The sequence below is a fragment of the Bos javanicus genome, chromosome 18, assembly GCF_032452875.1.
Source record: "Bos javanicus breed banteng chromosome 18, ARS-OSU_banteng_1.0, whole genome shotgun sequence".
NCBI classification, from domain to species: Eukaryota; Metazoa; Chordata; class Mammalia; order Artiodactyla; family Bovidae; genus Bos; species Bos javanicus.
Genome location: NC_083885.1, coordinates 65,533,791 through 65,559,327, shown reverse-complemented (window position 1 = coordinate 65,559,327; position 25,537 = coordinate 65,533,791). Strand labels below are relative to the sequence as shown.

Sequence of the window (25,537 nt, the reverse complement as noted above, 5' to 3'; positions counted from 1 at the left end):
TATCTTCAAAACATAGATATCACTTGACTATGGGAACTGAATATTTTTATCACACATGCACAAGATGTATAATTCACACTTATTAAATATTCAGAAAGGATACAGGTTTTCTAATTACTACATACAAATTTTATACTAGATTTTCTTTAAAAAGGTTCCAAACAGATTAGAGTACCCACAGATTATAATTCCAATTGTTCTTATGAAGAAAAACCAGATCATTTGTTAAGGTAACTTCCCATCATCTGTTTTTGGCATTCCAGTGATATTCTTTCTCTTACCCTTCTAAAATTTTTCCAGTAAATGTGCATTTACACTAGAAATTTGATGAAATTCAAGTTCAGTTTATTTTCAAGGATAGTTCAGAAGCAGTGCCATATACTATCTTGCTAGAGAAATTAAAATACATTTGTATATTATCAATTTATACATGGATATGTGTATATATGCATGTGCTCAGTTGTGTCTGACTCTGCAACCCCATGGACTGTGGTTCTCCAGGCTCCTCTATCCATGGGATTTCCCAGGCAAGAATACTGGAGTGGATTGCCACTTCTTACTCCAGGGGATCTTCCCATCCCAGGGATCAAACTCTCGTGCCTCCTACATACGTGTATATATAAAGCATAAAATATGCTACATGGGAAAAACAACAGTTGAGACAGTATGTAACAAAAGATGAGTGAACCTGAAGCTGTAGGCATGGAAAACATGAGAAAAGAGGCACAGAAAGGGAGATGGACAAAGCTAGTGGCAGAAGCTGAGCTCTCTGTATATTCATTCTACTAACTTTTGAGAGTTTGATATTGAAACTCCAACTAAAAATCTTAATGTATCTATTAAAAAATTGGAATATATAGTGCAACTATATGTAATCTTGTTCTGTATTTTTCAAGTCTCCTGTAAATGTGTTATATCTTCATAATTTAAAAAATAAAAAGAATTAAATACAAGAGAGAGAAGGTGCCCTTTCCAGAGGTCAAGGAAAACTTCCTTGTCTCCATGTGCACAGGAGTGCTCCTTAAAAAAGGTCAAAAAGGGAGGGCTGAACCCCATAAGTGAGGGCGTGCATCCACAGGTCTCTGTAGTGGGATCCATCTTAACAAAAAGTTTTGCACCTATGTTGAGGGGGCGGTCCTAAGACTGGTCAGGTCTGAAAAAGGAAACAAGCTGATTGACCAAAAGTAAACGAAGACCTTTGGCAGTCTACAGTCCACGGGTCGAAAAGAGTAGGACATGGCAGCAAAAACACACAAAGACTCAGAAGGACTGTCCTATATCGTGGATTTAAATCACCTCTTGGTACGCCTCCCTGGCTGTGTATTTCTGCCTTGCTTCTGACTCAAATAAATTGCTTCTCTATGTGCTCTTCCATACATTATGTTGTGTCTCTAATAATACATTTTATTCCTGTTTTTTTTTTTAATAGATTTTGCCTCCTTGAAACATTCCTCATTTCAAAGGCGGGCGGTGGGGGGGGGAGGTGGGGTGCAGGAAGGGGGAAGAACCAGGGACACTTGATTCTAGCCTGTAGCCCCTGGTAGTCTGGCTTTCATCCAGGCTACCCAGGCTCAATTCCTGGGCAGGGAAGTAAGATCTCTCTTCAGGACCGCGCACTGCTGTCTCCCTAAGATCATACTCTTTTCTGTAAAATAGTTTTGTTTTCTGGGGTCACAGCACACGTGTATCTTACATATTTAGGCAAGATGTTTTCTGAGAGAACTAGAGACAGATTTTCAACCTGGTTCTCCAACCCTGGCGATGCACAACATCTTTCTCCTACCAGTTATATCATCTTTGAGTGTTTTTTTTTTTTTTTTTAAATTTCTTGACTGTTCACCACAGCATGTGGGATCTTACCTCCTCGACCAGGGATCAAATCCACGCCCGCTGCAGTGGAAGTTCAGCACCCTACCCATTGAAACACCAGGGAAGCCCCTGTTTCATCTCTTTGTAATCCTCTCTCCCCTTTTCCCTGAACACACACCCTGAACCGGCTTCACTTGAACAGCTTCCCACCACCGGCACGTGAAGAGCAGTAAGATGAAGGTGATCTCCCAGACACTAAGCAGGCACCTGATGTCTGAATGGCAGGTGCTCATATATGCATTTCTTACGGTGGGAAAGGATATTGAGCTGAAGGAAGTCTGTAGTAATAAAGTCTTTGCCTTTCTCTCATCAACAGAGCCTGTTTATATTATTTTGCCATTTGGAGAAACCAGAGCCTTTCTGTCTCATCGACAGGCATTTAATTCATTTATAAAAGCAAATATTGCTACAGATTATGCAAAGGAATCCTGCTGTGGGAAATCGCAAACCACTCCGGTATCAGGAGATGCCAGAGTATCCCATGGATACATGCATGGAGAATCCCGTGGACTATGATCCATGGGGTTGCAAAGAGTGGAAAAAATTGAGCCACTTAACAACAATGCAAATTAATAATCAAGGAATTAAAAAAATTAAAATATAAAGTTGGCTTATCAGTTGATTATATTTTTAAATGCCTTGCTGTTGTCACTCAGCCTTCTAAACTTCTAAATCTTGCCAAGCAACACATTTTCTCTCTCTCACCCTTCCTCCCTCCCTCTTACTGCCCCCACATTTATCTAGTGTGTGTATGTGTGAGTGTGTGTGTGTGTGCACGTGCACACACATTCAGTCGCCAAGTTGCATCCAACTCTTAGTGAACCCATAGACCATAGTCCACTAGGATTCTCGGTCCTTGGAATTTCCCAAGCAAGCATACTGGAGTGGGTTGCCATTTCCTTCTCCAGGGGATCTTCCCAACCCAGAGATGGAACCCTCCTTCTTTGCAGGTAGATTCTTTACCATTAGAGCCACCTGTGGCTTAAGGAAACTATTAATTCCCTCACCATGTCTGCTGCTGCTGCTAAGTCGCTTCAATCGTGTCCGACTCTGTGCGACCCAATGACGGCAGCCCACCAGGCTCCCCCGTCCCTGGGATTGTCCAGGCAAGAGCACTGGAGTGGGTTGCCATTTCCTCCTCCAATGCATGGAAGTGAAAAGTGAAAGGGAAGTCGCTCAGTCGTGTCCGACCCTCAGCGACCCCATGGACTGCAGCCTTCCAGGTTCCTCCGTCCATGGGATTTTCCAGGCAAGAGCACTGGAGTGGGGTGCCATCGCCGTCTCCGTCACCATGTCTACTGACCTGTTCTGTAATTTAGGTTCATTTTATGATTTGTCTTCAAAAGGATTCCCAAGTCTTTGCCCTTGCCCTTTCTCTTGCTTTAATGTCCAGTTCTATGACTTAATTTTTGTTATATCTGATATTCCACATCCAAGGACCACACAGGTTTATTGCTACTGGGGTCAACATTTTTACTTGCCCAAAAATGAGATCTATTTTTATTTGAAAAATTTGACTGGATTACAGTTTAACACTGAAACTTCTCATGACCGATGTGTGATTGTTCATGAAGAGTCAGTTTCTGCCTGCTGAATATTGATGCTGAATGCCTTCTTTATTTCAGATACATAATTGATAATGTAATGGTAAGTACTGAAATAGATAACACAAAATAAATTCTTGTTTCTATAAATGTCTCGGAGAAGGCAATGGCACCCCACTCCAGTACTCTTGCTTGGAAAATCCCATGGATGGAGGAGCCTGGAAGGCTGCATTCCATGGGGTTGCTAAAAGTCAGACATGACTGAGCGAATTCACTTTCACTTTTCACTTTCATGCATTGGAGAAGGAAATGGCAACCCACTCCAGTGTTCTTGCTTGGAGAATCCCAGGAGTGAGGGAGACTGGTGGGCTGCCGTCTATGGGGTTGCACAGAGTCGGACACGACTGAAGCGAATTAGCAGCCGCATAAATGTCTATTAAATTCCTTTAAACGAAAATTGAAGATTCTTAAGAAATGTCACGAAGTAAAGTGGGTAATAAATTATACAAGTGTAAATATATAAAATCTGAGTATTCTCTGTTTAAATTTTGAACAATTTTAAATGTTCAGACTGTTATGAAAAACTATCAATTTTTAGGTTATTTATGGTTTGGTTAATTATGGCTTATGATAGGGAGGGTGAGAATGTAAAACTCCTATTAGAGGAATTTGACCAACAATAAAATTTGGGTAACTTAAAATATGCTATAGTTAAAAATAACAGAATATCATTTCAATTTAATTATATTTGTGATAATTTGTGAAACAAACATATTTGATAAACTTTCACTTTTTCTGACTATTGAGTCTTCATAGCTAGTATTTTTACATCATTTTTGCAACTGATATATCTTAGTACTGAGTAATTATCAACAGTTTTTTACATTCCATGTTTTTACATACTTTGTTCTGGTTTAATTTTAGTTTCATTTTCACAAAATAAAATGACCTGTCATCTGTGCCATATGTAGTCATTATTCCCTTCTTATCCATAAATATGTAAAATAGGCACGATTATCTGAGTTAGGGTATTTGCTGCCACTTATTTTTAGTTTGTTTGTTTTTTTTTTTTTTTAGGTTTTTAAAGCTCTTAATGTGTCAGGCCAATGTTTACCTTCACTTTATCAATGAAGTTTCAAAAATCTTAATGTTATATATACCATTATTTTCCCAAGTATTTCACATTAACTTTATGTGTATATATGTTAGTGTGTGATTGTGTGTACATGTTTCTGTAAACATCCTGCTACATTTCAATGAACTAACAGATTTCTAATAAGTAAACGCTGTTGCTTTTATTTTGTGAGGGCTAATATCTGTTTTATCATTGTGAGGACTAATTTTCTTCATTACATCATTTAAACTTTTAATTTTTAAATATTACCTTGATATTACTGAAGAAATATGAGCTATGTTACCATTTGATTTACTTATGTACTAAAAATATGTATTTAGTATGTATTTAAATATGTATGTATGTAAATATGTGTTTAAAATTGAATTGTTAGCAGTAGTCAGTTTCCTTTTTCAGTATCCAGTGTATCAGTTCAGTTCAGTTCAGTTGCTCAGTTGTGTTGACTCTTTGCAACCCTGTGGACTGCAGCACGCCAAGCTTCCCTGTCTATCACCAACTCCCGGAGCCTGCTCAGACTCATGTTCATTGAGTCAGTGGTGCAATCCAACCATCTTACCCTCTATTATCCCCTTCTCCTCCTGCCTTCAATCTTTCCCAGCATTAGGGTCTTTTCCAATGAGTCAGTTCTTCGCATCAGGTGGCCATAGTATTGGAGTTTCAGCTTCAGCATCAGTCCTTCCAATGAATATTCAGGACTGATTTCCTTTAGGATTGACTCCTTTGATCTCTTTGCAGTCCAAGGGACCCTCAAGAGTTTTCTGAAACACCACAGTTAAGAGTATCAATTCATTGGTGCTAAGCTTTCTTTATGGTCCATCTCCCAGAACTTGCTCAGACTCATGTTCATTGAGTCAGTGATGCCATCTAACCATCTCATCCTCTGTCTTCTTCTCCTCCTGCCTTCAATCTTTCCCAGGACAGGGTCTTTTCTAATGAGGCAGTTCTTCACATCAGGTGGTGAAAGCATTGGAGCTCCAGCTTCAGCATCAGTCCTTCCAATGAATATTCAGGACTGATTTCCTTTAGGATAGACTGGTTTGATCTTACAGTCCAAGGGAACTCTCAAGAGTCTTCTCCAACACCACAGTTCAAAAGCACTGATTCTTCAGGGCTCAGCTTTCTTTATAGTTTCTCACATGAGAGTCTTTATAACTCTAATATCCATACATGACTACCGGGCAAACCATAGCTTTGGCTAGATGGATTTTTGTCAGCAAAGTAATCTCTCTGCTTTTTAATATGGTGTCCAGGTTGGTCATCGCTTTTCTTCCAAGGAGCAAGCATCTTTTAATTTCATGGCTGCAGTCATCATCTGCAGTGATTTTGGGGCCCAAGAAAATAAAAGTATGTCACTGTTTCCATTTAACAGAGTAAACAGTTAAAGATTTTAAAAGTTGTTTATCTGATTCCAAGGTCATTAACCTGGTTATCAGAAGCTCTGATTGGCAGCTTTGAGTGAATGGGTGAGTGGTATTCACTCAGTTGAGTCTGACTCTTTGTGACCCCATGGACTGCTGCCCACCAGGCTCCTCTGTTTATGGAACACTCCAGGCAAGAACACTGGAGTGGGTAGCCATTCCCTTCTCCAGGGGATCTTCCCAACCCAGGGATCAAACCCGTATGCCTGCATTGCAGATGGATTCTTTACCATCTGGGCCACCAGGGAAGCCAACTGGCAGCTTGAGATTTCTTGACTAAAAGCCTAACTTAAATGATTATGTTTCAGACATTCTTTCAGTAATGAAGAAGTTCTCAGTGAAAATTTAGCAACTATTCTATTTGGTGCTTATTAAAAAAATATTTTGAATTAAAATTTTTTCTCTCTCTCCTCAATTTGATTACCCTGAAGTGGTCTGTACTGGAAGAACAGGAGAAACTACTCATATTTCCATCTATCTTTGAGTTTTTAGAATAACTATATATATTTTTTAAAGATGACTTCCCTCTGGTCCAGTGGTTAAGACTCTGTGCTTCCAGTACAGGGGTAGGAGTTTGATACCTAAGTTTGATACCTAGTTGGGGAACTAAGATCCTGAGAGCCATGTGGAGTGGCCAAAAATATATATACATATACTGAAGGTGACTTATACATTGATGAAATGATCTTCATTCAATTCATGGCTGTAGGAAGAAATGTCATGTGAATGGTGCATTGTTTATTCAAATACTCCCTTATATGAACACTTGGATGGAGTCCACCAGAAGACCTTCATTAATAACCACATACTCTTAAATCCATTTAAAGTAAAATACTCTGACTTGAATAGGGGCATTATTATAGGGCTTCCATGGTGGCTCAGGGGTAAAGATTCTGTCTGCCAAATCACGAAACACAAGAGATTCGAGTTCAATCCCTGGGTCAGGAAGATCCCCTGCAGAAGGAACTGGTACCTGCTCCAGTATTCTTGCCTGGGAAATCCCATGGACAGAGGAGCCTGGCGGGCTACAGTCCACAGGGTCCCAAAAGAGTCAGACATGATTTAGCGACTAAAGTAAGAAAATGTGCTACCAAAAGAAAGTCCTGTGCTCTGTTCAGCAGTAGATACAGCCAAGCAGAAGGAAGTGACACATTTGAGTTCACTTATCTTTCTAGGATTTCTTCATTTATTTCTATCTCAAATTAAAATCAATCTCTCCTAGATATTTCAGATGTGAAAGAAGGACAAGCCAAGCAGGATATGGAAATTATCTTCCTCACTCAGACTGGAGCTGGGATCCTGGGGAACTCCTCTCTCCTCTGTCTTTATAACTTCACTTTGTTGACAGGACACAAGTTGAGATCCACAGATCAGACTGTCAACCAACTGGCCTTAGGCAACAACTTGGCTTTCTTTTTCAGAGAGGTCCCCCAGACGATGACAGCTTTTGGATGGAAATAATTACTTGATGATGATGGATGTAAACTTTTCTTCTATTTTCACAGAGTGGCCAGAGGGGTTTCTCTCAGCACTCCCTGTCTTCTGAGTGGCTTCCAGGCCATGACATTTTGCCCTAAAACAACTTTGTAGGTGGACTTCGGAATTCAGTCTCCAAAGTGCACTGATTTCTGTAGTTTCCTTTTCTGGATACTCTTGGTATACATCTGCATTCCTATTAGAGTAGGTGGCCCAAGAAACGCAAAACAGTAAGTGTAAAAACGATTATGGATATTGTTCCTCACTCACACCAGACAAATTTATCAGCTTCTTACATGCAGTTATATTATCTTCCACTGATGTTGTATGTTTGGGCTTCATGAGCTGGACTAATAGGAACATGGTCCTTACTCTACACAGGCACAAGCTACAGACTCTCACCCAGATTTTCCCATGAGGCCAGAGCCTCAGGTACTATCCTGATCCTAGTAAGCACCTTTGTCTTCTTTATTGTCCCTCTTCCATTGTGACCCTTTGCAATACACTGATTGTGAATCCAAATCGGTGGCTGATGGACACCACTGTGTTAACACCATCGTGTTTCCCTGCTTTCAGCGCCTTTGTGTTCATTAGCAGTGACATCGTGTCTCTAAGTTCTTCCTTGATCTCTACACGAGGGAAAAAAAGTTCCCTAATCTAGCTTACCAGCTATAACTATACTCATTTCTTCTGTTAGGTCAATTGTCAATTTGTATTTTTAACTTTTTAAATTAGATAATTAACCGTGCAAATTATTCTGCTAGAATTACTGATATAATGGTAAATAAAAAAACTCTTGTTAAGTGAGCAAACAACTCTATACCCAAATTACAAATTACGTTTTAAGAAATAAACACATAACATATATATATTATGTGTATATATATACACACACACACACACATACACACAGGCAAACTCAGATAGATGCATCTGTGTAGACAGAATTTTTAAAAAGTTACCGTTGCATAAACATTGTTTTTTTTCATAAGATAGAATAATCAGATTTTTCACTTTGTTAAACAAGAAACAACAGCCTCTAAGCAGAGTCATTCGTGTTAAAACCAAGACTTGATCTGTATCATAACTGCAGTTACAACCTTCCCCAGAAATGTAATCATACAGCGTTAGCAAGGAATTTTCTGGTCAGTATCAACGGGATCATCTGTCACGTGGACCCTCTCCATTTCTCAAAGGAAGATATGGTAACCTATCTAAAAAGAACTTTTCTCCAAAGAGAAATAACATGTGAAATAGTTCCTTTTCCTATTTATGACTTTTTTTAATTTATTTTTTTATTGAAGGATAATTGCTTTACAGAATCTTGTTGCTTTCTGTCAAACCTCAACCTGAATCAGTCATAGGTATACATATATCCTTTTGAATGTCCCTTTTGAACTTCCCTCAAATCTCCCTCCCCATGCCAACCCTCTAGGCCAATACAGAGCCCCTTTGTTTCTTAGCCAAACAGCAAATTCCCCTTGGCTATCTATTTCACATATGCTACACATGGACACCACCAGATGGTCAACACCGAAATCAGATATTCTTCGCAGCCAAAGATGGAGAAGCTCTGTACAGTCAGCAAAAACAAGACCAGGAGCTGACTGTGGCTCAGATCATGAACTCCTTGTCAAATTCAGACTTAAACTGAAGAAAGTAGGGAAAACCACTAGACCATTTATATATGACCTAAATCAATCCCTTATGATTATACAGTGGAAGTGAGAAATAGATTTATGGGACTAGATCTGATAGACAGAGTGCCTGATGAACTATGGATGGAGGTTCGTGACATTGTATAGGAGACAGGGATCAAGACCATCCCCATGGAAAAGAAATGCGAAAAAGCAAAATGGCTGGCTGAGGAGGCCTTACAGATAGCTGTGAAAAGAAGAGAAGCGAAAAGCAAAGGAGAAAAGGAAAGATATAAGCATCTGAATGCAGAGTTCCAAAGAATAGCAAGGAGAGATAAGAAAGCCTTCCTCAGTGATCAATGCAAAGAAATAGAGGAAAACAACAGAATGGGAAAGACTAGAGATCTCTTCAAGAAAATTAGAGATACATTTCATCCAAAGATGGGTTTGATAAAGGACAGAAATGGTATGGACCTAACAGAAGCAGAAGATATTAAGAAGAGGTGGCAAGAATACACAGAAGAACTGTACAAACAAGATCTTCGCGACCCAGATAATCATGATGGTGTGATCACTCATCTAGAGCCAGACATCCCGGAATGTGAAGTCAAGTGGGCCTTAGAAAGCATCACTACAAACAAAGCTAGTGGAGGTGATGGAATTCCAGTTGAGCTATTTCAAATCCTGAAAGATGATGCTGTGAAAGTGCTGCACTCAATATGCCAGCAAATTTGGAAAACTCAGCAGTGGCCACAGGACTGGAAAAGGTCAGTTTTCATTCCAATCCCAAAGAAAGGCAATGCCAAAGAATGCTCAAACGACCGCACAATTGCACTCATCTCACATGCTAGTAAAATAATGCTTAAAATTCTCCAAGCCAGGCTTCAGCAATATGTGAACTTCCAGACGTTCAAGCTGGTTTTAGAAAAGGCAAAGGAACCAGAGATCAAATTGCCAACATTCGCTGGATCATGGAAAAAGCAAGAGAGTTCCAGAAAAACATCTGCTTTATTGACTATGCCAAAACCTTTGACTGTGTGGATCACAATAACCTGTGGAAAATTCTGAAAGAGATGGGAATACCAGACCCCCTTACCTGCCTCTTGAGAAACCTATATGCAGGTCAGGAAGCAACAGTTAGAACTGGACATGGAACAACAGACTGGCTCCAAATAGGAAAAGGAGTACATCAAGGCTGTATATTGTCACCCTGCTTATTTAACTTATATGCAGAGTACATCATGAGAAACGCTGGGCTGGAAGAAGCACAAGCTGGAATCAAGATTGCCGGGAGAAATATCAATAACCTCAGATATGCAAATGACACCACCCTTATGGCAGAAAGTCAAGAGGAACTAAAAAGCCTCTTGATGAAAGTGAAAGTGGAGAGTGAAAAAGTTGGCTTAAAGCTCAACATTCAGAAAACTAATATCATGGCATCTGGTCCCATCACTTCATGGGAAATAGATGGGGAAACAGTGGAAACAGTGTCAGACTTTATTTTGGGGGGCTCCAAAATCACTGCAGATGGTGATTGCAGCCATGACATTAAAAGACGCTTACTCCTTGGAAGGAAAGTTATGACCAACCTAGATAGCATATTCAAAAGCAGAGACATTACTTTGCCAACAAGGGTCTGTCTAGTCAAGGCTATGGTTTTTCCTGTGGTCATGTATGGATGTGAGAGTTGGACTGTGAAGAAGGCTGAGCGCCAAAGAACTGATGCTTTTGAACTGTGGTGTTGGAGAAGACTCTTGAGAGTCCGTTGGACTGCAAGGAGATCCAACCAGTCCATCCTAAAGGACATCAGTCCTGGGTGTTCATTGAAAGGACTGATGCTGAAGGTGAAACTCCAGTACTTTGGCCACCTCATGCGAAGAGTTGACTCATTGGAAAAGACTCTGATGCTGGGAAGGGTTGGGGCAGGAGGAGAAGGGGACGACAGAGGATGAAATGGGTGGATGACATCACCGTTTCGATGGACATGAGTTTGGGTAAACTCCGAGAGTTGGTGATGGAAAGGGAGGCCTGGTTTGCTGGGAATCATGGGGTTGCAAAGAGTCGGACACGACTGAGCGACTGAACTTAACTGAATGTAAGTTTCCTTGTTATTCATTTCATCCATCTCACCATCTCCTCCCCTCTTCCCATGTCCACAAGTTTTATGATGTCTTTGTGCTGCCTTAAAGAAACATTTCTGTTTCTGTGGCACTTTGGAGCTCCTCTGAACTTGCTTGACTGACACTTTCAGATTCATGAATCATTTAATAAAGCCATTTAGAAATTTTATTTATTTATTTTTGGGTCCACGGTTCTTCCTTGCTGTGCCTAGGCTTTCTTTAGTTTAGTTGCTGCGGGGCGGCAGAGGGGTAGGGGGTGGTGTAACACTCTAGTTGTGGGGTGAGGGCTGCTTATTGCAGTGGCTTCTTTTGTTATGGTGCACAGGCCCTAGGTTGGAAGTCTTCAGTAGCTACTGTACAGGGGCTCAGTTGCCCCCGGCACATGGAATCTTATCAGACCAGCAAGGGAACCCATGTCCCCTGCCCTGGAAGGTGGATTCTTGACCATTGCACCACCAGGGAAGTCCAAATCGTTTAGATTTTTAACACATACTCAGTTGAATTTTGTTTTTCAACAACTTTCTATTTTCTAGATGTACAGAGAGTAGTACTCCTTAATAATAGCAAAGGTGATATTTCATGAGAAACTGCCAACCATATATTAAAAAAAGAATGTGCATGTATAAAAGATTTGCGTTTCTTAAGATACAGTAATTTCATGTTTAATGGATAAAACGATGTTTCTGAGTTCTGCACAATCACTGACTAAGAGGAAGGCGAGGCCCAGATCCCACCACGTCCATCTTCGTCAGAGCTGCCCAATATGCCTCCTCTATCCTGTATCCTATGGTACAAATGATTTTTTTTCCCTTTAAAGTCCCAGACAAAACTCACTAAAGTTCACAAAAATGACTTAAACGCCTCAGTCTGAGTACAATTAAAGGACAGTATGATAGTATATCATCGCTGTCATCTATCAGGGCATGTTCACTACAGACAGCTGCATGGAATCTAAATTATTATCCAAACACTTTGAGATCAATAGCTTTGAAGGCTTTCTAAATGCTCTTCGAATTCCCCAGAAATTGTCCTTAGCCCCTTGAAGAGGAAACGAAGCTTCTAGCCTACCTGGAAGAACAGGGAGGTCAGTTTTGAGCAGCCTAGAGGATTGCCTGACCCTGGGAGATTCGAGCAGAATCTCTCAGGCTGCAGGCTGGCGCCTGCCCGAACTGCATTATCCAGAAAGCTACGCGTTGAGCAGCAGCGGAGCGCACCCAATGAACATCCAGAATTCCGACATTTCCGGCGGGTGGGTGGGCTCACTGGGTGAAGGCGGGACTTCCTGTGTCTCCTTAGCGGTTCTTTGAGCGGTTTTCGAGGTCCGAAGGATCGGGGTTGAGGTGACAGAGGAGGCGGGAGAAGACGCTTTGCCCCAGGGACTAGAGGCGGTCCTACAGTCGGGCACATCGCTACCTACAGGGCGGCCTGGAGACGTTGGTGCTGGGTTAGCGCCTCTCCGCGCACTGGGTCCGATGGCGGCGGCGGCGGCGCTGAGGGACACTCCTCAGGTAAACGCTGATCCGTCCGGCCCTCATCGGCTTCATCCTAACAGACGCTAAAGCCCCGAACCTGCTCAGGTGCCCGCAGCTCAGACCCGGGTATCCAGGACAGCGATGCGGTGGTGGGTGGGGCCTTCTATTTGACAGATAGTACGGTGGCGCCTGGTAGAGGGCGATGGCGGAGGGATGCGCAGGCGCAGAGATGTGGCGGTCCGACTGAGGCAGGAGAATTCGGGGAAACTGGGGTCCATCTGATGGCTGCAGGGAACAGTGTGTGTATGCTGTCGCATCTGCAGTGGCGGACTGAGGAGTTGTACCTTCCTTTTTGAGGCCTTTGAAGCCATGGAAAATTTAAAAAAGTTTTTTTTAATTGGAGGATAATTGCTTTACAGAATTTTGTTGTTTTCTGTCAAACCTCAGCATGAATCAGCCATAGATATACACCTGATATGAAGAACTGACTCATTTGAAAAGACCCTGATGCTGGGAAAGACTGAAGGCGGGAGGAGAAGGGGACGACAGAGGATGAGATGGTTGGATGGCATCACTGGCTCAATGGACATGAGTTTGAGTAAACTCGGGGAGTTGGTGATGGACAGGGAAGCCTGGTGTGCTGCAGTCCATGGGGTCGCAAAGAGTCGGATATGACTGAGCGACTGAACTGAATTAAACTGATACATATATTCGGTCCTCTTTGAACCTCCCTCTCCATCCCACCTCTCCAGGTTGATACAGAGCCCCTGTTTGAGTTTCCTGAGTCATACAGCAAATTTGGAGCCATAGAAAATTGTGAGGCAAAGAAACGTGACGTGTTAGGTTTGCAAAATCACCAAAGTCTGTTCAATGAAAGAACTAATTGTAGGGATGCTGAGGACATTGAAGCAGATGGAGTTTAGGTTTTTTTTCCAAGGACACACAATTGCTGAGAGTGAATAGAGGTTAGACACTCGTGGAACCTGGTTCAGATGCCACCAGGTGTGCAGGGAAGGTCTCAGTCCCTGGAAAATTGCCAGGATCACATCCCTCTAAGACTTAGCACTTCCCACAGGTTTCCATGGCTGCGAAGGTGCTTTTCGAATATCATCGGGTAAGTGGAGATTACCCTCACTAGTCGCAACCCTGTGTTAGTCTCTCAGTCGTGTTTGCAACCCCATGGACTATAGCCTGCCAGGCTCCTCTGTCCATGGATTTCTCCAGGCAAGAATACTGGAGTGGATGCCATTCTCTTCTCCAGGGGATCTTCCCAACCTGGGGATCAAACCCAAGTCTCCTGCATGAGAGGCAGATTCTTTACCATCTGAGCCACCAGGGAAGCCTTCTAATTTTCTCCAAATTTGGGTTGTTATGAAACGTGTCACCTGGCATTTTCCCAGCCCTTGGGTGTGCGGACCTTGGAGAATCCTAGCTCAGTCCTAAGTCCGGTCTAAGTGTTATATGAAAGGGTTCCCCTTTCAGGCCACCAATAGAAAGAGATGTGGAAGCTTGTCACAAAAACAGGAAGTGCTTGGAGGTGAGGCTAAGTTGGTTCAGAGAATTGCAGGTCTCCTTCCTTCCTGGCAAGAATAAACTGGCTGTGGGGAGCAGCAGTCAGACCTGGAATGACTGTCTGTGAAGTTGGGCATCTATTCTGGAGGCAGTGGGAGGTGTGGATCAGATGAGAGAGGTGATTTCTTGAGTCTTTACAGGCTCCACTGGTTGCAGAGTGGACAGCAGCATGAACAGAGCAGTTAGTGGGAGAGTGAGGAGAGAGCAGGCAGCTATGGCACCAAGGTCGGGAATCTCTTCTGAGCTCTTAGGAGGAAGATGGAGATGGCGTAGGTGTGCGAGGAGGTGGCTTGTGGGTCTTTAGAAGAGAGGCAGTTGATGGTCTCATCTGTCTGTGTCCTGGCAGGGCAGTGTGACCTTTGAGGATGTGGCTGTGTACTTCTCCTGGGAGGAATGGGCTCTCCTTGATGAGGCTCAGAGATGCCTGTACCACGATGTGATGCTGGAGAACTTTGCACTTACATCCTCACTGGGTAAGCTCTTCTACCTGCCCCTGTGCCCTGGGCCAAGCTCTGTGCTTCTCTTTTCTCCAGGGGCAGGTGTGTCCCTAGTGGCCTGGATTTGTGCTGTGTTTACAAGGGCTGGGCTGAGTGCTCGCCTCCTTCTCATCCGTGTCACCACAGCACCTACTGCCCCAAAGCCTCCCAGGGAAGAGTTTGGTATCACTGTTGTTTTGTCAGCCTAAAGGACCCCCATGTCTTGCCGTCTGCCTCGCTGGGTGACTCTCCAGCACCATAGCACCCTAGTATAACACCCTTCATTCCTATAGCTCACATTTGTTTCTGACTGTGCTGGAAGTGTAGTCACTTACATAGTCACTGCTTACACAAATGTTATTGACAGACCCTTAGTTCAGGTTCTTTTTGCTTTATTTCACTTGGGACATGTACACAAAACATTTACCAGTTTCTTTTTTTTTTTTTTTGCCACGCTGCTGCCCTCAAAATCTTAGTTCCCCAACCGCAGCATGCCTTGACCACTGGACCACCAGGGAATTCCCACAGATATTTAATTTGTATCCTCTTCATTTGCTGAATTCATTTATTCTAGAAGTGTTGTGGTGCAATCTTCACAATTTCATGAGCTGTGGATGCCTTTTGTCTTTTTTCTTAAGGCTCCGTGTAGAACTTCCAATACTATGATGAATACTAGTGGTAGAAGCTGGCATCATTTTCTTGTTTCTGATCTTGGGGTATTTCTGACATTTGGAGGACAGACTCCTTATTGCCCATCCTGACTCCTAGAAGCTATTCTTGGAACATGTACAAGGTCCCCACCCCAAGGGCTCAGAGGTAGGGAGTGGAAGGATGAATACTATTACCATGCTAAGAGCTGAAAGGGACAAAATTAAAGCAGTTGAGCATTGCAAAAGAGTTGCATTAGACTAATTCTACTGGTGTAGTTGTCCAGAAGAGAAATCAGATTCCTGGTTCTTACTACTGTGCTATCTTCCCTTCAGCTATGGCCTTAGGAATTTTTTGGTAATATTTAATAGCATTCTGGTGGTCTCCTGTGTTCTGAGTTGTCTGGGCCTGTTTTGGCTACTGACTTGTCCTGTCATTCCCTTATGATTTTAGTTCTCTTGGGTACATGCAGATCTTCAGGTGGGGCTACAGAAAAAGTCCTCTGAGCTTCACAGAATGGACATGACTCCATTCTCAACAAGATGGGCTCATAGCAGGCCTGACCCAGATGAATGGAAGTTGACAGAGGACATGACTTCAGGTCTTGGTTGAAATCATACCAGGAACCTATCCTGTTTTACTTCTGTATTGGTGCCATTGCCAGTAGCCACACCTCACTCCTTTCCCTTCTCAATTCTCGACACTTTGCGGACTTGTCATTTCTATTAGTCATTTCCACTCTGATTCCAGCTGACAGCTATTCTCCACCTCTCTACACTGCTCACCTCACTCATTCCTCACACTGTTCCCTACTCAGACTTTGTCGTGTTCTAAAGAGTGCAGGTATCTAATAATCCTTAAATACTGTGACCTTTGTTCCAGTCAGATTTTTCTGGGACTGGACTGGACTTCTGACAGCATCACACGTCATCAGCAGATATAATCCTGCTAAAATCTATTGACAGATCTTCCTCAGTGGTCCAGTGGTTAAGACTCTGTTGTTGCACTGCAGAGGGCACTGTTTCAATCCCTGTTTGGGGAACTCTCATCCCACATGCCAGGTGGCATGGCCGCAAAAAATGAAAAGCTGTTGACAGAAAAATGAGTTACAGCACAAACCTTTCTGATAGGCCTTTCCTCATGTCCTGTGCCCAGTGAGACCTGCAGCATTCCGTGACCTTAGGGACTCAGTGGTGCACAGCAGTTGCTTCCTCAAGCTGAGTTTTCCTGAAAGCAATTTCATGAGCTGATCCTTTGATGTGTTGAGTTACATTTGTGATGGTTTTGCCTCTTCTCAATAAGGTTAACATGTACTTCACCATCACTTCTTTAATTTCAGGCTATTGGCATGGAGTAGAAGATAAGGAAGCACCTTCTGAACAAAGCATTTGTATAGGAGTGTCACAGATCAGGACTCTCAAGGTAGATTCATCTCCCCACAAGGGCCAGCCCTTTGAGATGTGTGGCCCAGTCTTGAGAGACATTTTGCACTTTCCTGAGCACCAGGAAACACATCTTGGGCAGAAACCATACACATGTGGAAATCGATTCTATATCTCTGCCAACCTTCAGCAATACCAGGAGCAACACATTGGAGAGATACCCATCAGAAGTTCTGTGGACACAGCCTTGATTATAAACAGATGCACAACCCATGTGTCAGGGAAACCCACTGTCTATGGGGAGATTGGGAACGACTTCTTAGTCAATGTGGGATTTTTCCATCACACTGAGGAGAAGCCAAACAATAGTAATGAGTGTGAAGCTGTCTCTCACAATGGAAAAAGGCATGAGAACTGGGGAGAAGGCAACAAAGCCCTCAACTGCACAGACACACTTGTTGAGGACCAACGAGTCCTCACTAGAGAAGGGCTTTATGAGTGCAGCAAATGTGGAAAAGCCTGTACTCGAAGATGTAACCTCATTCAGCACCAGAAAGTCCACACTGGAGAACGGCCTTATGAATGCCATGAATGTGGAAAATTGTTTACCTACCTCTCCAGTTTCATTATACACCAGAGGGTTCACAGTGGAGAAAGACCTTATGAATGCAGCGAATGTGGGAAATCTTTTAGCCAAAGCTATAGCCTCAACAGCCATAGGAAAGTTCACACAGGAGAAAAACCTTATGAGTGCAGGGAATGTGGGAAGTCTTTTAGTCAAAGATCTAATCTCATTCAGCATCAGAGAGTTCACACTGGAGAAAGGCCTTATGAGTGCAGTGAATGTGGGAAATCTTTTAGCCAAAACTTTAGCCTCATTTACCACCGGAGAGTTCACACTGGAGAAAGGCCTCATCAGTGCAGTGAATGTGGAAAATCCTTTAGCCGAAGCTCTAGCCTCATTCACCACAGAAGACTTCATACTGGAGAGAGGCCTTATGAGTGCAGTAAATGCGGGAAATCCTTTAAGCAAAGCTCCAGCTTTAGCTCACATCGGAAAGTCCACACAGGAGAAAGGCCTTATGAGTGTGGGGACTGCGGAAAATCATTTAGCCATAGCTCCAACCTCAAGAATCACTGGAGGGTTCACACTGGAGAAAGGCCTGTTGAGTGCAGTGAATGTGGGAAATCATTTAGCTGTAAATCTAACCTTGTTAAACACCTGAGAGTTCACACTGGAGAAAGGCCTTATGAGTGTGGGGAATGTGGAAAATCATTTAGCCAAAGTTCCAGCCTCATTCAGCACCAGAGAGTTCACATTGGAAAAAGGTCCTGAGTGCAGTGAATGTTGGAAAAAACTTTTCAGCTACAAATATGACCTCATTCAACCCCAGAGATGTCACACCAGTGAAAGGCCTTAGATATGCTGGGATGTGCAGTTTCCTTCTAGTATATTTACACTGGAAAAGTTGTGACTGGGCCATCTAATGCATCTGAAAATCTGCACTGGGGAGATTCCCCTTAAGTTTCAGGTATGTAGGAATCTTTAAGAAGCTGTGCTTCACTTTATTAGGGGCTTCCCTTGTGGCTCAATTGCCTGCCAGGCGCTTTCCAGCTTTATGTCACTGCCAGTTTCATTTCTATCACCTGGCAGGTCCACCCAGTGTGGAAACTACCTCCCAGTATGCTCAGGGAAGCTGACTTCTGTCCCATCCCTTTCTGTGGAGGGAAGTAGTGAGTAGTCTTAGCTCTTATGGCATCCTCATTCCTTGCTCATTTCTAAAGTAGGGCATGGACCTCACTCAATTTGGGCCCAGTGGACCCAGTTTCAGTTCTGTTGGTGACTTGCCAGCCAGGACTACATTTTCAGGGACATGTTAGTTTCTGGTGACACTTCTGATTTCCCCAGCTTCCAAGTCACCAAGCTGAGAACTTCATGCCTTGTATTCCTTTGCATTTTGCAATAATAAAGGCGTTAATGTTTCAGCCCTCTTTGGTCTGGGGCTTCTGTTCACTTTATATGAGGTGATTGGAAGAAAACGGGGCTCTAGCAGCGTTAATGATGGCACAGCTTTCATGGGGGTCCTGTGCTTTGTGTGCCTCACCTCAGTATGATTGAAGGATGTAGCTCTCTTTGTGGGGTTGGCCTAATGTAAATACATTGTTGCTCAAGGTCTCCTCAGAAAGACCGCAAGGCTCTGGGGTCCTGATTTGTGGACTGTATCAGGGTTTTTTTTGTGGGCTCAGAAAACATCTGAGGAGTCATGAAGTTGTGACAACCTCCAGTGCTTCTGGAAACATGAATTGTTATTCACAGTGAATGATCACATAATGCTCAGCAGTTAACCTATAAAAGAACCACATGTCCTGACCCCAGCATTCACTAGATGGTTCCACTGTAAGACTACAGGGCTGGAGGGAACCATGTTCGTCAAGTAACCCTGGAGCGGAGGAGACTGCAGTGAGGTAGGTGGAGTGTGTCCTGACATGGCATCAGCAGATGCTCCAGTGACTGTGACTGTGCAGTATCAGCGTGCACAGATGCTTGAACATCTAGAATGTTCAGCCAAAGGCCGTTGCCACAGAGGCAGATAAACAGAGAAAGATGCCTTCATCCACAGTGTGGTTCTGTGATCAGCCAGCATTCCTGTTAACTCAGGTGGGAAGAAATCTATTCTCATCAGGATTTGCTGCCACTAAGACAAGGGTGCTTCTCCAAGGTCATCAGAAAAGAGAGGCAATATAGGATTGTGAGACATGAGGAGTTTCCATTTTGGTTTTGGTTGTTCTTTGAGGCTTCCAGGATCATAGTTCCCTCACCAGTGACCGAACCCTGGGCCATGACAGTGAAAGTGCCAATTCCTAGCCACTGGACCACTAGGGATTTCTCAACATCTGATTTCCTAAAAAGTGTGACAGACCTAGGTTTTTTGAGTCATTTTGTAAATTTTTATTCAGGTGTAGCTGACATTGATATAGTGTATCTATTTGAAGTGCAGAATCTAAACATTTTGAGATTCTTAAGTGATAATATATAAGTAGTTCATTCTTTATTGCTGAGTAGTATCGTTTCTAGTTACATTGTTTGTTCATCCATTCATCTGGTTATGGTCATTTGGGTTATTTCTACTGTGGGTTATTGTAAATAAAGGTGCTAGAACGTTTATATGTAAAGCTGTATGTATGGATGGATTTTCAGTTACACTGTGTTAGTAATTCAAAGTATAAAGCCTGAGTCATAGAATAGGTGAATGTTTAACTTATGAAACTGACAAACTACGATCTACATTTATAGATTGTTTTTACATACCCACCAGGAGCATGTAAAATGCTTCCACATTCTGGCCAATACTTGGTATGGTCAGTCTTTTGAATTTCCTTAAATTTTTAATTTAAGGAAGTAGTCGTTTTAATTACATCTCCCTAAGGAATCATACGGAGAAGGCAATGGCACCCCACTCCAGTACTCTTGGCCTGGAAAATTCCATGGATGAAGGAGCCTGGTAGGCTGCAGTCCATGGGGTCACAAAGAGTTTGACACGACTGAATGACTTCGCTTTCACTTTTCACTTTCATGTGTTGGAGAAGTAAATGGCAACCCACTCCAGTGTTCTTGCCTGGAGAATCCCAGGGACGGGGAGCCTGGTGGGCTGCCGTCTCTGGGGTCGCACAGAGTCGTACACGACTGAAGCGACTTAGCAGCAGCAAAGAATTATGATGTTGATCTTTCTTTTTCCACATGGTTTATTTGCCATCTGTATGTCTTCTTGGTAAAATATCTGTTTATATCTTTCACCTATTTTTCTTTTCATTAACAAATAAATAGCTCCTTTTTATCCTCATTTTTTGTGTGTGCTATATACAATGTAATTACCACATGTACCATGTAGTTTAAATTTAATCTGCACTATCCACATATTTTTAAATCTAGACTTTCAGTAATATAACGAAGTCCAGGCTTGTAGTGTTTTCCAGTTTTCCGAATACAAATATTCTTAGCATGGCCAATTTCAAACTAACAACATGGTGTCACTGAACATGGAGTTGGGAAAAGTTGATAGAGGTACATCATTCCAACTCAATCATACTGATCCAGTAGCAACAAATGATACAAATGATAATGAGACTTGATAACAGCAGAATCTAACACAACACCGTAAAGCAATTATCTTTAACTAAAGTATTTTAGTTAAACTAAAATATTTTAACCATCCCTCCCCCCAAAAATAGTAAAATTACTATGAAGTGGCAAGTTCTGAACATTTGTGTAAGGTGTAACCCCTGGGTGGAGGAAATGGCAACCCACTCCAGTATTCTTGCCTGAAAAATCCCGTGGACAGAGGAGTCTGGCAGGCTACCATCCAGGGGCTTGTAAAGAGTTGGATACGACTGAACACACACATAAAGTATACCTGACTGAATATACAGAGTGCATGTATTTAGGATGTACATTTTTATATTTTAATACATACTTTTACCCAGAAAATCATTATTTTCATTGGAAACAAAAGATAATCTATAATGCCCTAACTCAGTTAATTTAAATACTTCAATACTTTAAAACATAAACAGAGCAAGAAAGATATTTAAAATAAAGGCAATTCTTGAGGAGGGGGGAAACAACTGAACTTTGAGGATGTTTTCCTCAGAAAGGATCAAAAGAATGCACATTAATTAACATTGAGATGCAGGAATTCCCCCGTGGTCCAGGGGCTGAGGTGCCATGCTCCCATGTAGAGGACCCAGGTTCGACCCCTGAACAGGGAACTAGATCCCATATGCCACAACTGAGACCAAGCACTGCCAATAAAATTAGTTAATTAAAGAAAAATGAGATGCAGTTTCCAGCAGTTTATTTTGGAGTCAAAACTTTACTCTTTTCAGTGTGAGTGCTCTGGAAGTTTGTGTCTTTGCTCTTTGTTGACAGAAAGTTAATGAGTAAACCATAATTTATAATGATTAGAGCTCTGTGTTTGGGAATTTCAATAAATTTGAAAACAAAGGAGCATACTTACAGTTTGTTATGCTCTAGCATTCTCAGTATTATCATCTGTATTTAAGAGGAGCAAATTTTATCCCGTAATTTGTAGTTATCCAGTACATTTAAACTAGGACTGTTTTCTGTCACATTTCAGGTTCCATATTTCATACATTCTATAACAACATGTCCGTAGCACTAAAGTTTTGGGAAGAAAATAGCTGCCCATTTTTCACAGTTCCAGGGTTAGGCTTTTTTTCCTGACCACACTGTGACCCCTGCTTTGGGAGCTTGCAAACTTAATCACTGAACCACCAATTTTTGCAGGCATCTGGCAGGGGCTAAAACAGCACTATGGGAATGAATCAAACATCCAGGAGGTCAAATCGATGGAGTGAGAAAAGACGTATGTAAAAGAAAAGACGTATGTAATTAAGTGAATCTGAATGTTTCTGGAAGGATCTACAGCCATAAATGTGTTTTCTTTCAGATTTATACAAGTGGGTTGGAAACTGTTTGTGTTAAATCTATCCTCATATCTATTTTTTTTTAAACTTTACAATATTGTATTAGTTTTGCCAAATATCGAAATGAATCCACCACAGGTATACCTGTGTTCCCCATCCTGAACCCTCCTCCCTCCTCCCTCCCCATACCCTCCCTCTGGGTCGTCCCAGTGCACCAGCCCCAAGCATCCAGTATCGTGCATCGAACCTGGACTGGCGACTCGTTTCATACATGATATTATACATGTTTCAATGCCATTCTCCCTCCTCATATCTATTCTTGCCTGGAGAATTCCATGGATAGAAGAGCCTGGCAGGCTATAGTCCATAGGGTTACAAAGAGTTGGACACAACTGAGTGACTTAACACTTTCACATGTATGTACATGAACAGGAAATAACTAGTCAGCAAAATAGTAATAATTTAATTAATTAAATGAGAAAATAGAAAGGCCAGAAGTAATTTTGAAGATGTATCAAAAAGATATGTCGGGACTTGCCTGTTGGTCCATGGTTAGAATCTGCCTTCAATGTAGAGGATGTAGGTTCGATTCGTGGGAGGGGAACTAAGATCCTACATGCCGTGGCACAACTACGCCCCCACCCACCTCAACTATAGTGCTGCAAACTAGAGCCCACACGTGCTCTGGAGCCTGAATCCCCCAAGGAAGATCCCGTGTGCCACAACAGAACCCAACACAGCCAAGATTGAATGTTTTTTCAAGATATATGTTTAACATACAAATCATGTTCATTAACTTGAAGTGAGAAGTAACCAATTTTGTTTACATCTGAGACACTATCATAGATAGATACTAAGTGTCCTAGGAGGAACAGCGTCTCATGGTGACTTAGCATCGTGACCAGCATCTCCCTGGCTCCATCCACTGAGATCCCTATAGCTCACTCATAATTGAAATGAACGTGCTATTCAATCTTCATATGCCTATTTCAGGAGCCTCTCCTTCACCTACATAGGAACTCAGTACACTACACCTTTACTTAGTTGTCCATGGGATACCTCAAAGGTTCAGGTATCACATACAACCTCACTGGACAAGAACTTCATTGGACCCATCTGTGCTCAGACACCCAAGTCCATACTTCATTGACACCCAAGTCCAGCTTCATTGACGACATACCCTGTGAGGGGATTTGCAAGACACTTGTGCAAGACATACATTCATCGTTGTGCTTACAGACAAGAGATGGGCTACGGCCCCACACATTTCAGCGTCATGCCAGCACAGTAAATTTCTTAGCTCCATCCAGTGTTTGTACAGGCTACTCTATTGCTGATGTGATTAAAGGGCAACTTCTGATTTTGTCAGTTTCCATCAGTCTCAGAGCGGCCAAACCTATTGGATCTTTCTGACTTTTAGAGGCAATATATTCTGCATTGACGACTAAGGCTTATTTATGCAGTCACTCAAAAATCATCCCACTTTTGGGGACTTTATGAGAGAAAAGTCCTAGTCAGTTCAGATGGCCAACCATTCAACAGATACTTTTTTTTGGCTGTGCCACACAGCATGCAGGATCTTCGTTCCTTGGACCAGGGATCAAACCTGTGCTCCCTGCATTGAGTACATGGAGTCTTAACCACTGGACCGTGAGGAAAATTCCTAATAGGCACTTATTTTGGTGCCTCCTGGAGACTCCTTGGTCGAAGCTCTGCACACACCTCCTATGCTCTGTAGTCTCTGGGCCCATGATGGCAGTGAGCTACTCAGGGTCTTCTGGTACAAAGTGTTGTCTGTTTCAACGTCGTGACATGCCATGTGAGCAACAACTGCCGGATGCTTACTCAACCCTCTTGTAAAGGAAGACTTTCCCAGGACCTGAGCCTGTGACACTCTGTATCCAGTTACCTTATTTCCTCGGTTATTAAAGCAACACAACACCCAGGAAACTCAGTGGGACAGCAAGGCCTTGATACATGACAGAGCTGTTCCTGAAGCTCTGGTGTTTCCCACTTGCAGGAAGAGGTGGCCTTGGTCCTCAGTCTCTTGTCAAAGGTCACAGTACTGAAGGACAGCAGTCCTCTCCTTGATGCTTGGCTACTTGGGCATACACTTGGGATCGACCATAAGACTCTTGGGGGAGTCCTTTGGACTGCAAAGAGATCAAACCAGTCAATCCTAAAGGAAATGAACCCTGAATATTCACTGGAAGGGCTGATGCTGAAGCTCCAATACTTTGGCCATTTGATGCAAAGAGCTGACTCACTGGAAAAGACCCTCATGCTGGGAAAGATTGAAGACAAGAGGAGAATGGGGGGTGCAGAGGATGAGATGGTTAGATGGCATTACCAACTCAATGAATATGAATTTGAGCACACTGGGAGAACGTGGAGGACAGAGGAAGCTGGCATGGGGTGGCAAAGAGTGGAAAATGACTTGGTGACTGAACAAGTTAACAATGAGAGATCGCACACTTTATTTACAGTAATGCCACCAGTACACGTGTACATGTGATGGAGCTCTCTGGAGGGCTCCATTCAGAAAATTTTGGATACAGTTCCTCAGTCATGTCTGACAGATACTCTGTCAGATATTAGATGCAGATGTTATTTGGATTTTCTTAACTGGATGCTATTGTGTGGGTGTCATGATCTGGACTAGTGGGTACAAGATCTCTGTCCTTCACAGGCACAAGCAGCAGGTCCAACACATTCACAGCAACAGAATTTCCCCAGACCTTCCCATGATGCCAGAGCCACACACGTCATCCTGGTCCTGGTGAGCTTCTTCGACTTTTAACTCTGTCTTCCATTTCTACTCTTTCTGTTGCAATGATTGTAAATCCAGGCCAGTGACTGATGGACTCTGTGTTACTAGCTTCCTTCATGTTTCCCAGCTTCCAGCTCCTTTGTGCAGTGACACTTGTTTCTCTAAGTTCTTTGTCTTCTGCACCAGAGAAAAATGCTTTTCCTACTTTTGTTAAACATCTGTAAGTTTTCTCTCATTTTGGCATTTGGATCACTTTTTTTTTTTTTTGCTTTTTAAAATTAATTTTTATTCTTTTAAAATAGGTGACTATCATGTGCAATAAGTCACCTATTTTAAAAGAATAAAAATTAATTTTTTAATTATTAATTCTGCTACATCCTGGGGTAAAATGGTAAGTATATCCCTGCCTTCAATTGCTAAGAGAAAAACTTAAGTTTACGGTAATTAACCTAATTATGCTTCATCATCTAGTAGGATGTCCTGGCAAAATGGAAAGAAACATTAAACTGAGAGATACAATTTGTTACCATGTGCTTGTTTGCACCACAGGGACACGATCTGCTTTGCTCCCCC

The 25,537-nt window shown here is 42.5% G+C and overlaps 2 protein-coding genes across 4 annotated transcripts in view; both read left to right on the top strand.

Annotated features, from left to right (window-relative positions):
- LOC133229775 (uncharacterized) overlaps nucleotides 1-25,537 on the top strand; it is a 425,664-nt gene that overhangs the window by 144,729 nt on the left and 255,398 nt on the right. The window lies entirely within an intron of this gene.
- LOC133231183 (zinc finger protein 211-like) lies at nucleotides 12,333-19,915 on the top strand. Of its 3 annotated transcripts, none has more exons than XM_061389481.1 (3): nucleotides 12,333-12,707; nucleotides 14,590-14,716; nucleotides 16,707-19,915. In XM_061389481.1, exons 1-3 carry the CDS (start codon nucleotides 12,672-12,674, stop codon nucleotides 18,083-18,085), a joined length of 1,542 nt encoding a protein of 513 aa, XP_061245465.1. In that variant the 5' UTR covers nucleotides 12,333-12,671; the 3' UTR covers nucleotides 18,086-19,915. The 3 variants fall into 3 exon arrangements, with proteins under 3 accessions (XP_061245465.1, XP_061245467.1, XP_061245466.1); XM_061389483.1 differs by having other exon boundaries at nucleotides 12,621-12,707; nucleotides 14,595-14,716; XM_061389482.1 differs by lacking the exon at nucleotides 12,333-12,707 and adding an exon at nucleotides 12,714-13,785.

What these genes read in the sequence shown, in the direction of transcription:
- LOC133231183 (XM_061389481.1), top strand. Translation starts at nt 12,672, where the DNA reads ATGGCGGCGGCGGCGGCGCTGAGGGACACTCCTCAG. An exon ending in CGCTGAGGGACACTCCTCAG is followed by an intron (nt 12,708 to 14,589) that starts GTAAACGCTGAT and finishes GTGTCCTGGCAG; the next exon opens with GGCAGTGTGACCTTTGAGGA. An exon ending in TGCACTTACATCCTCACTGG is followed by an intron (nt 14,717 to 16,706) that starts GTAAGCTCTTCT and finishes CTTTAATTTCAG; the next exon opens with GCTATTGGCATGGAGTAGAA.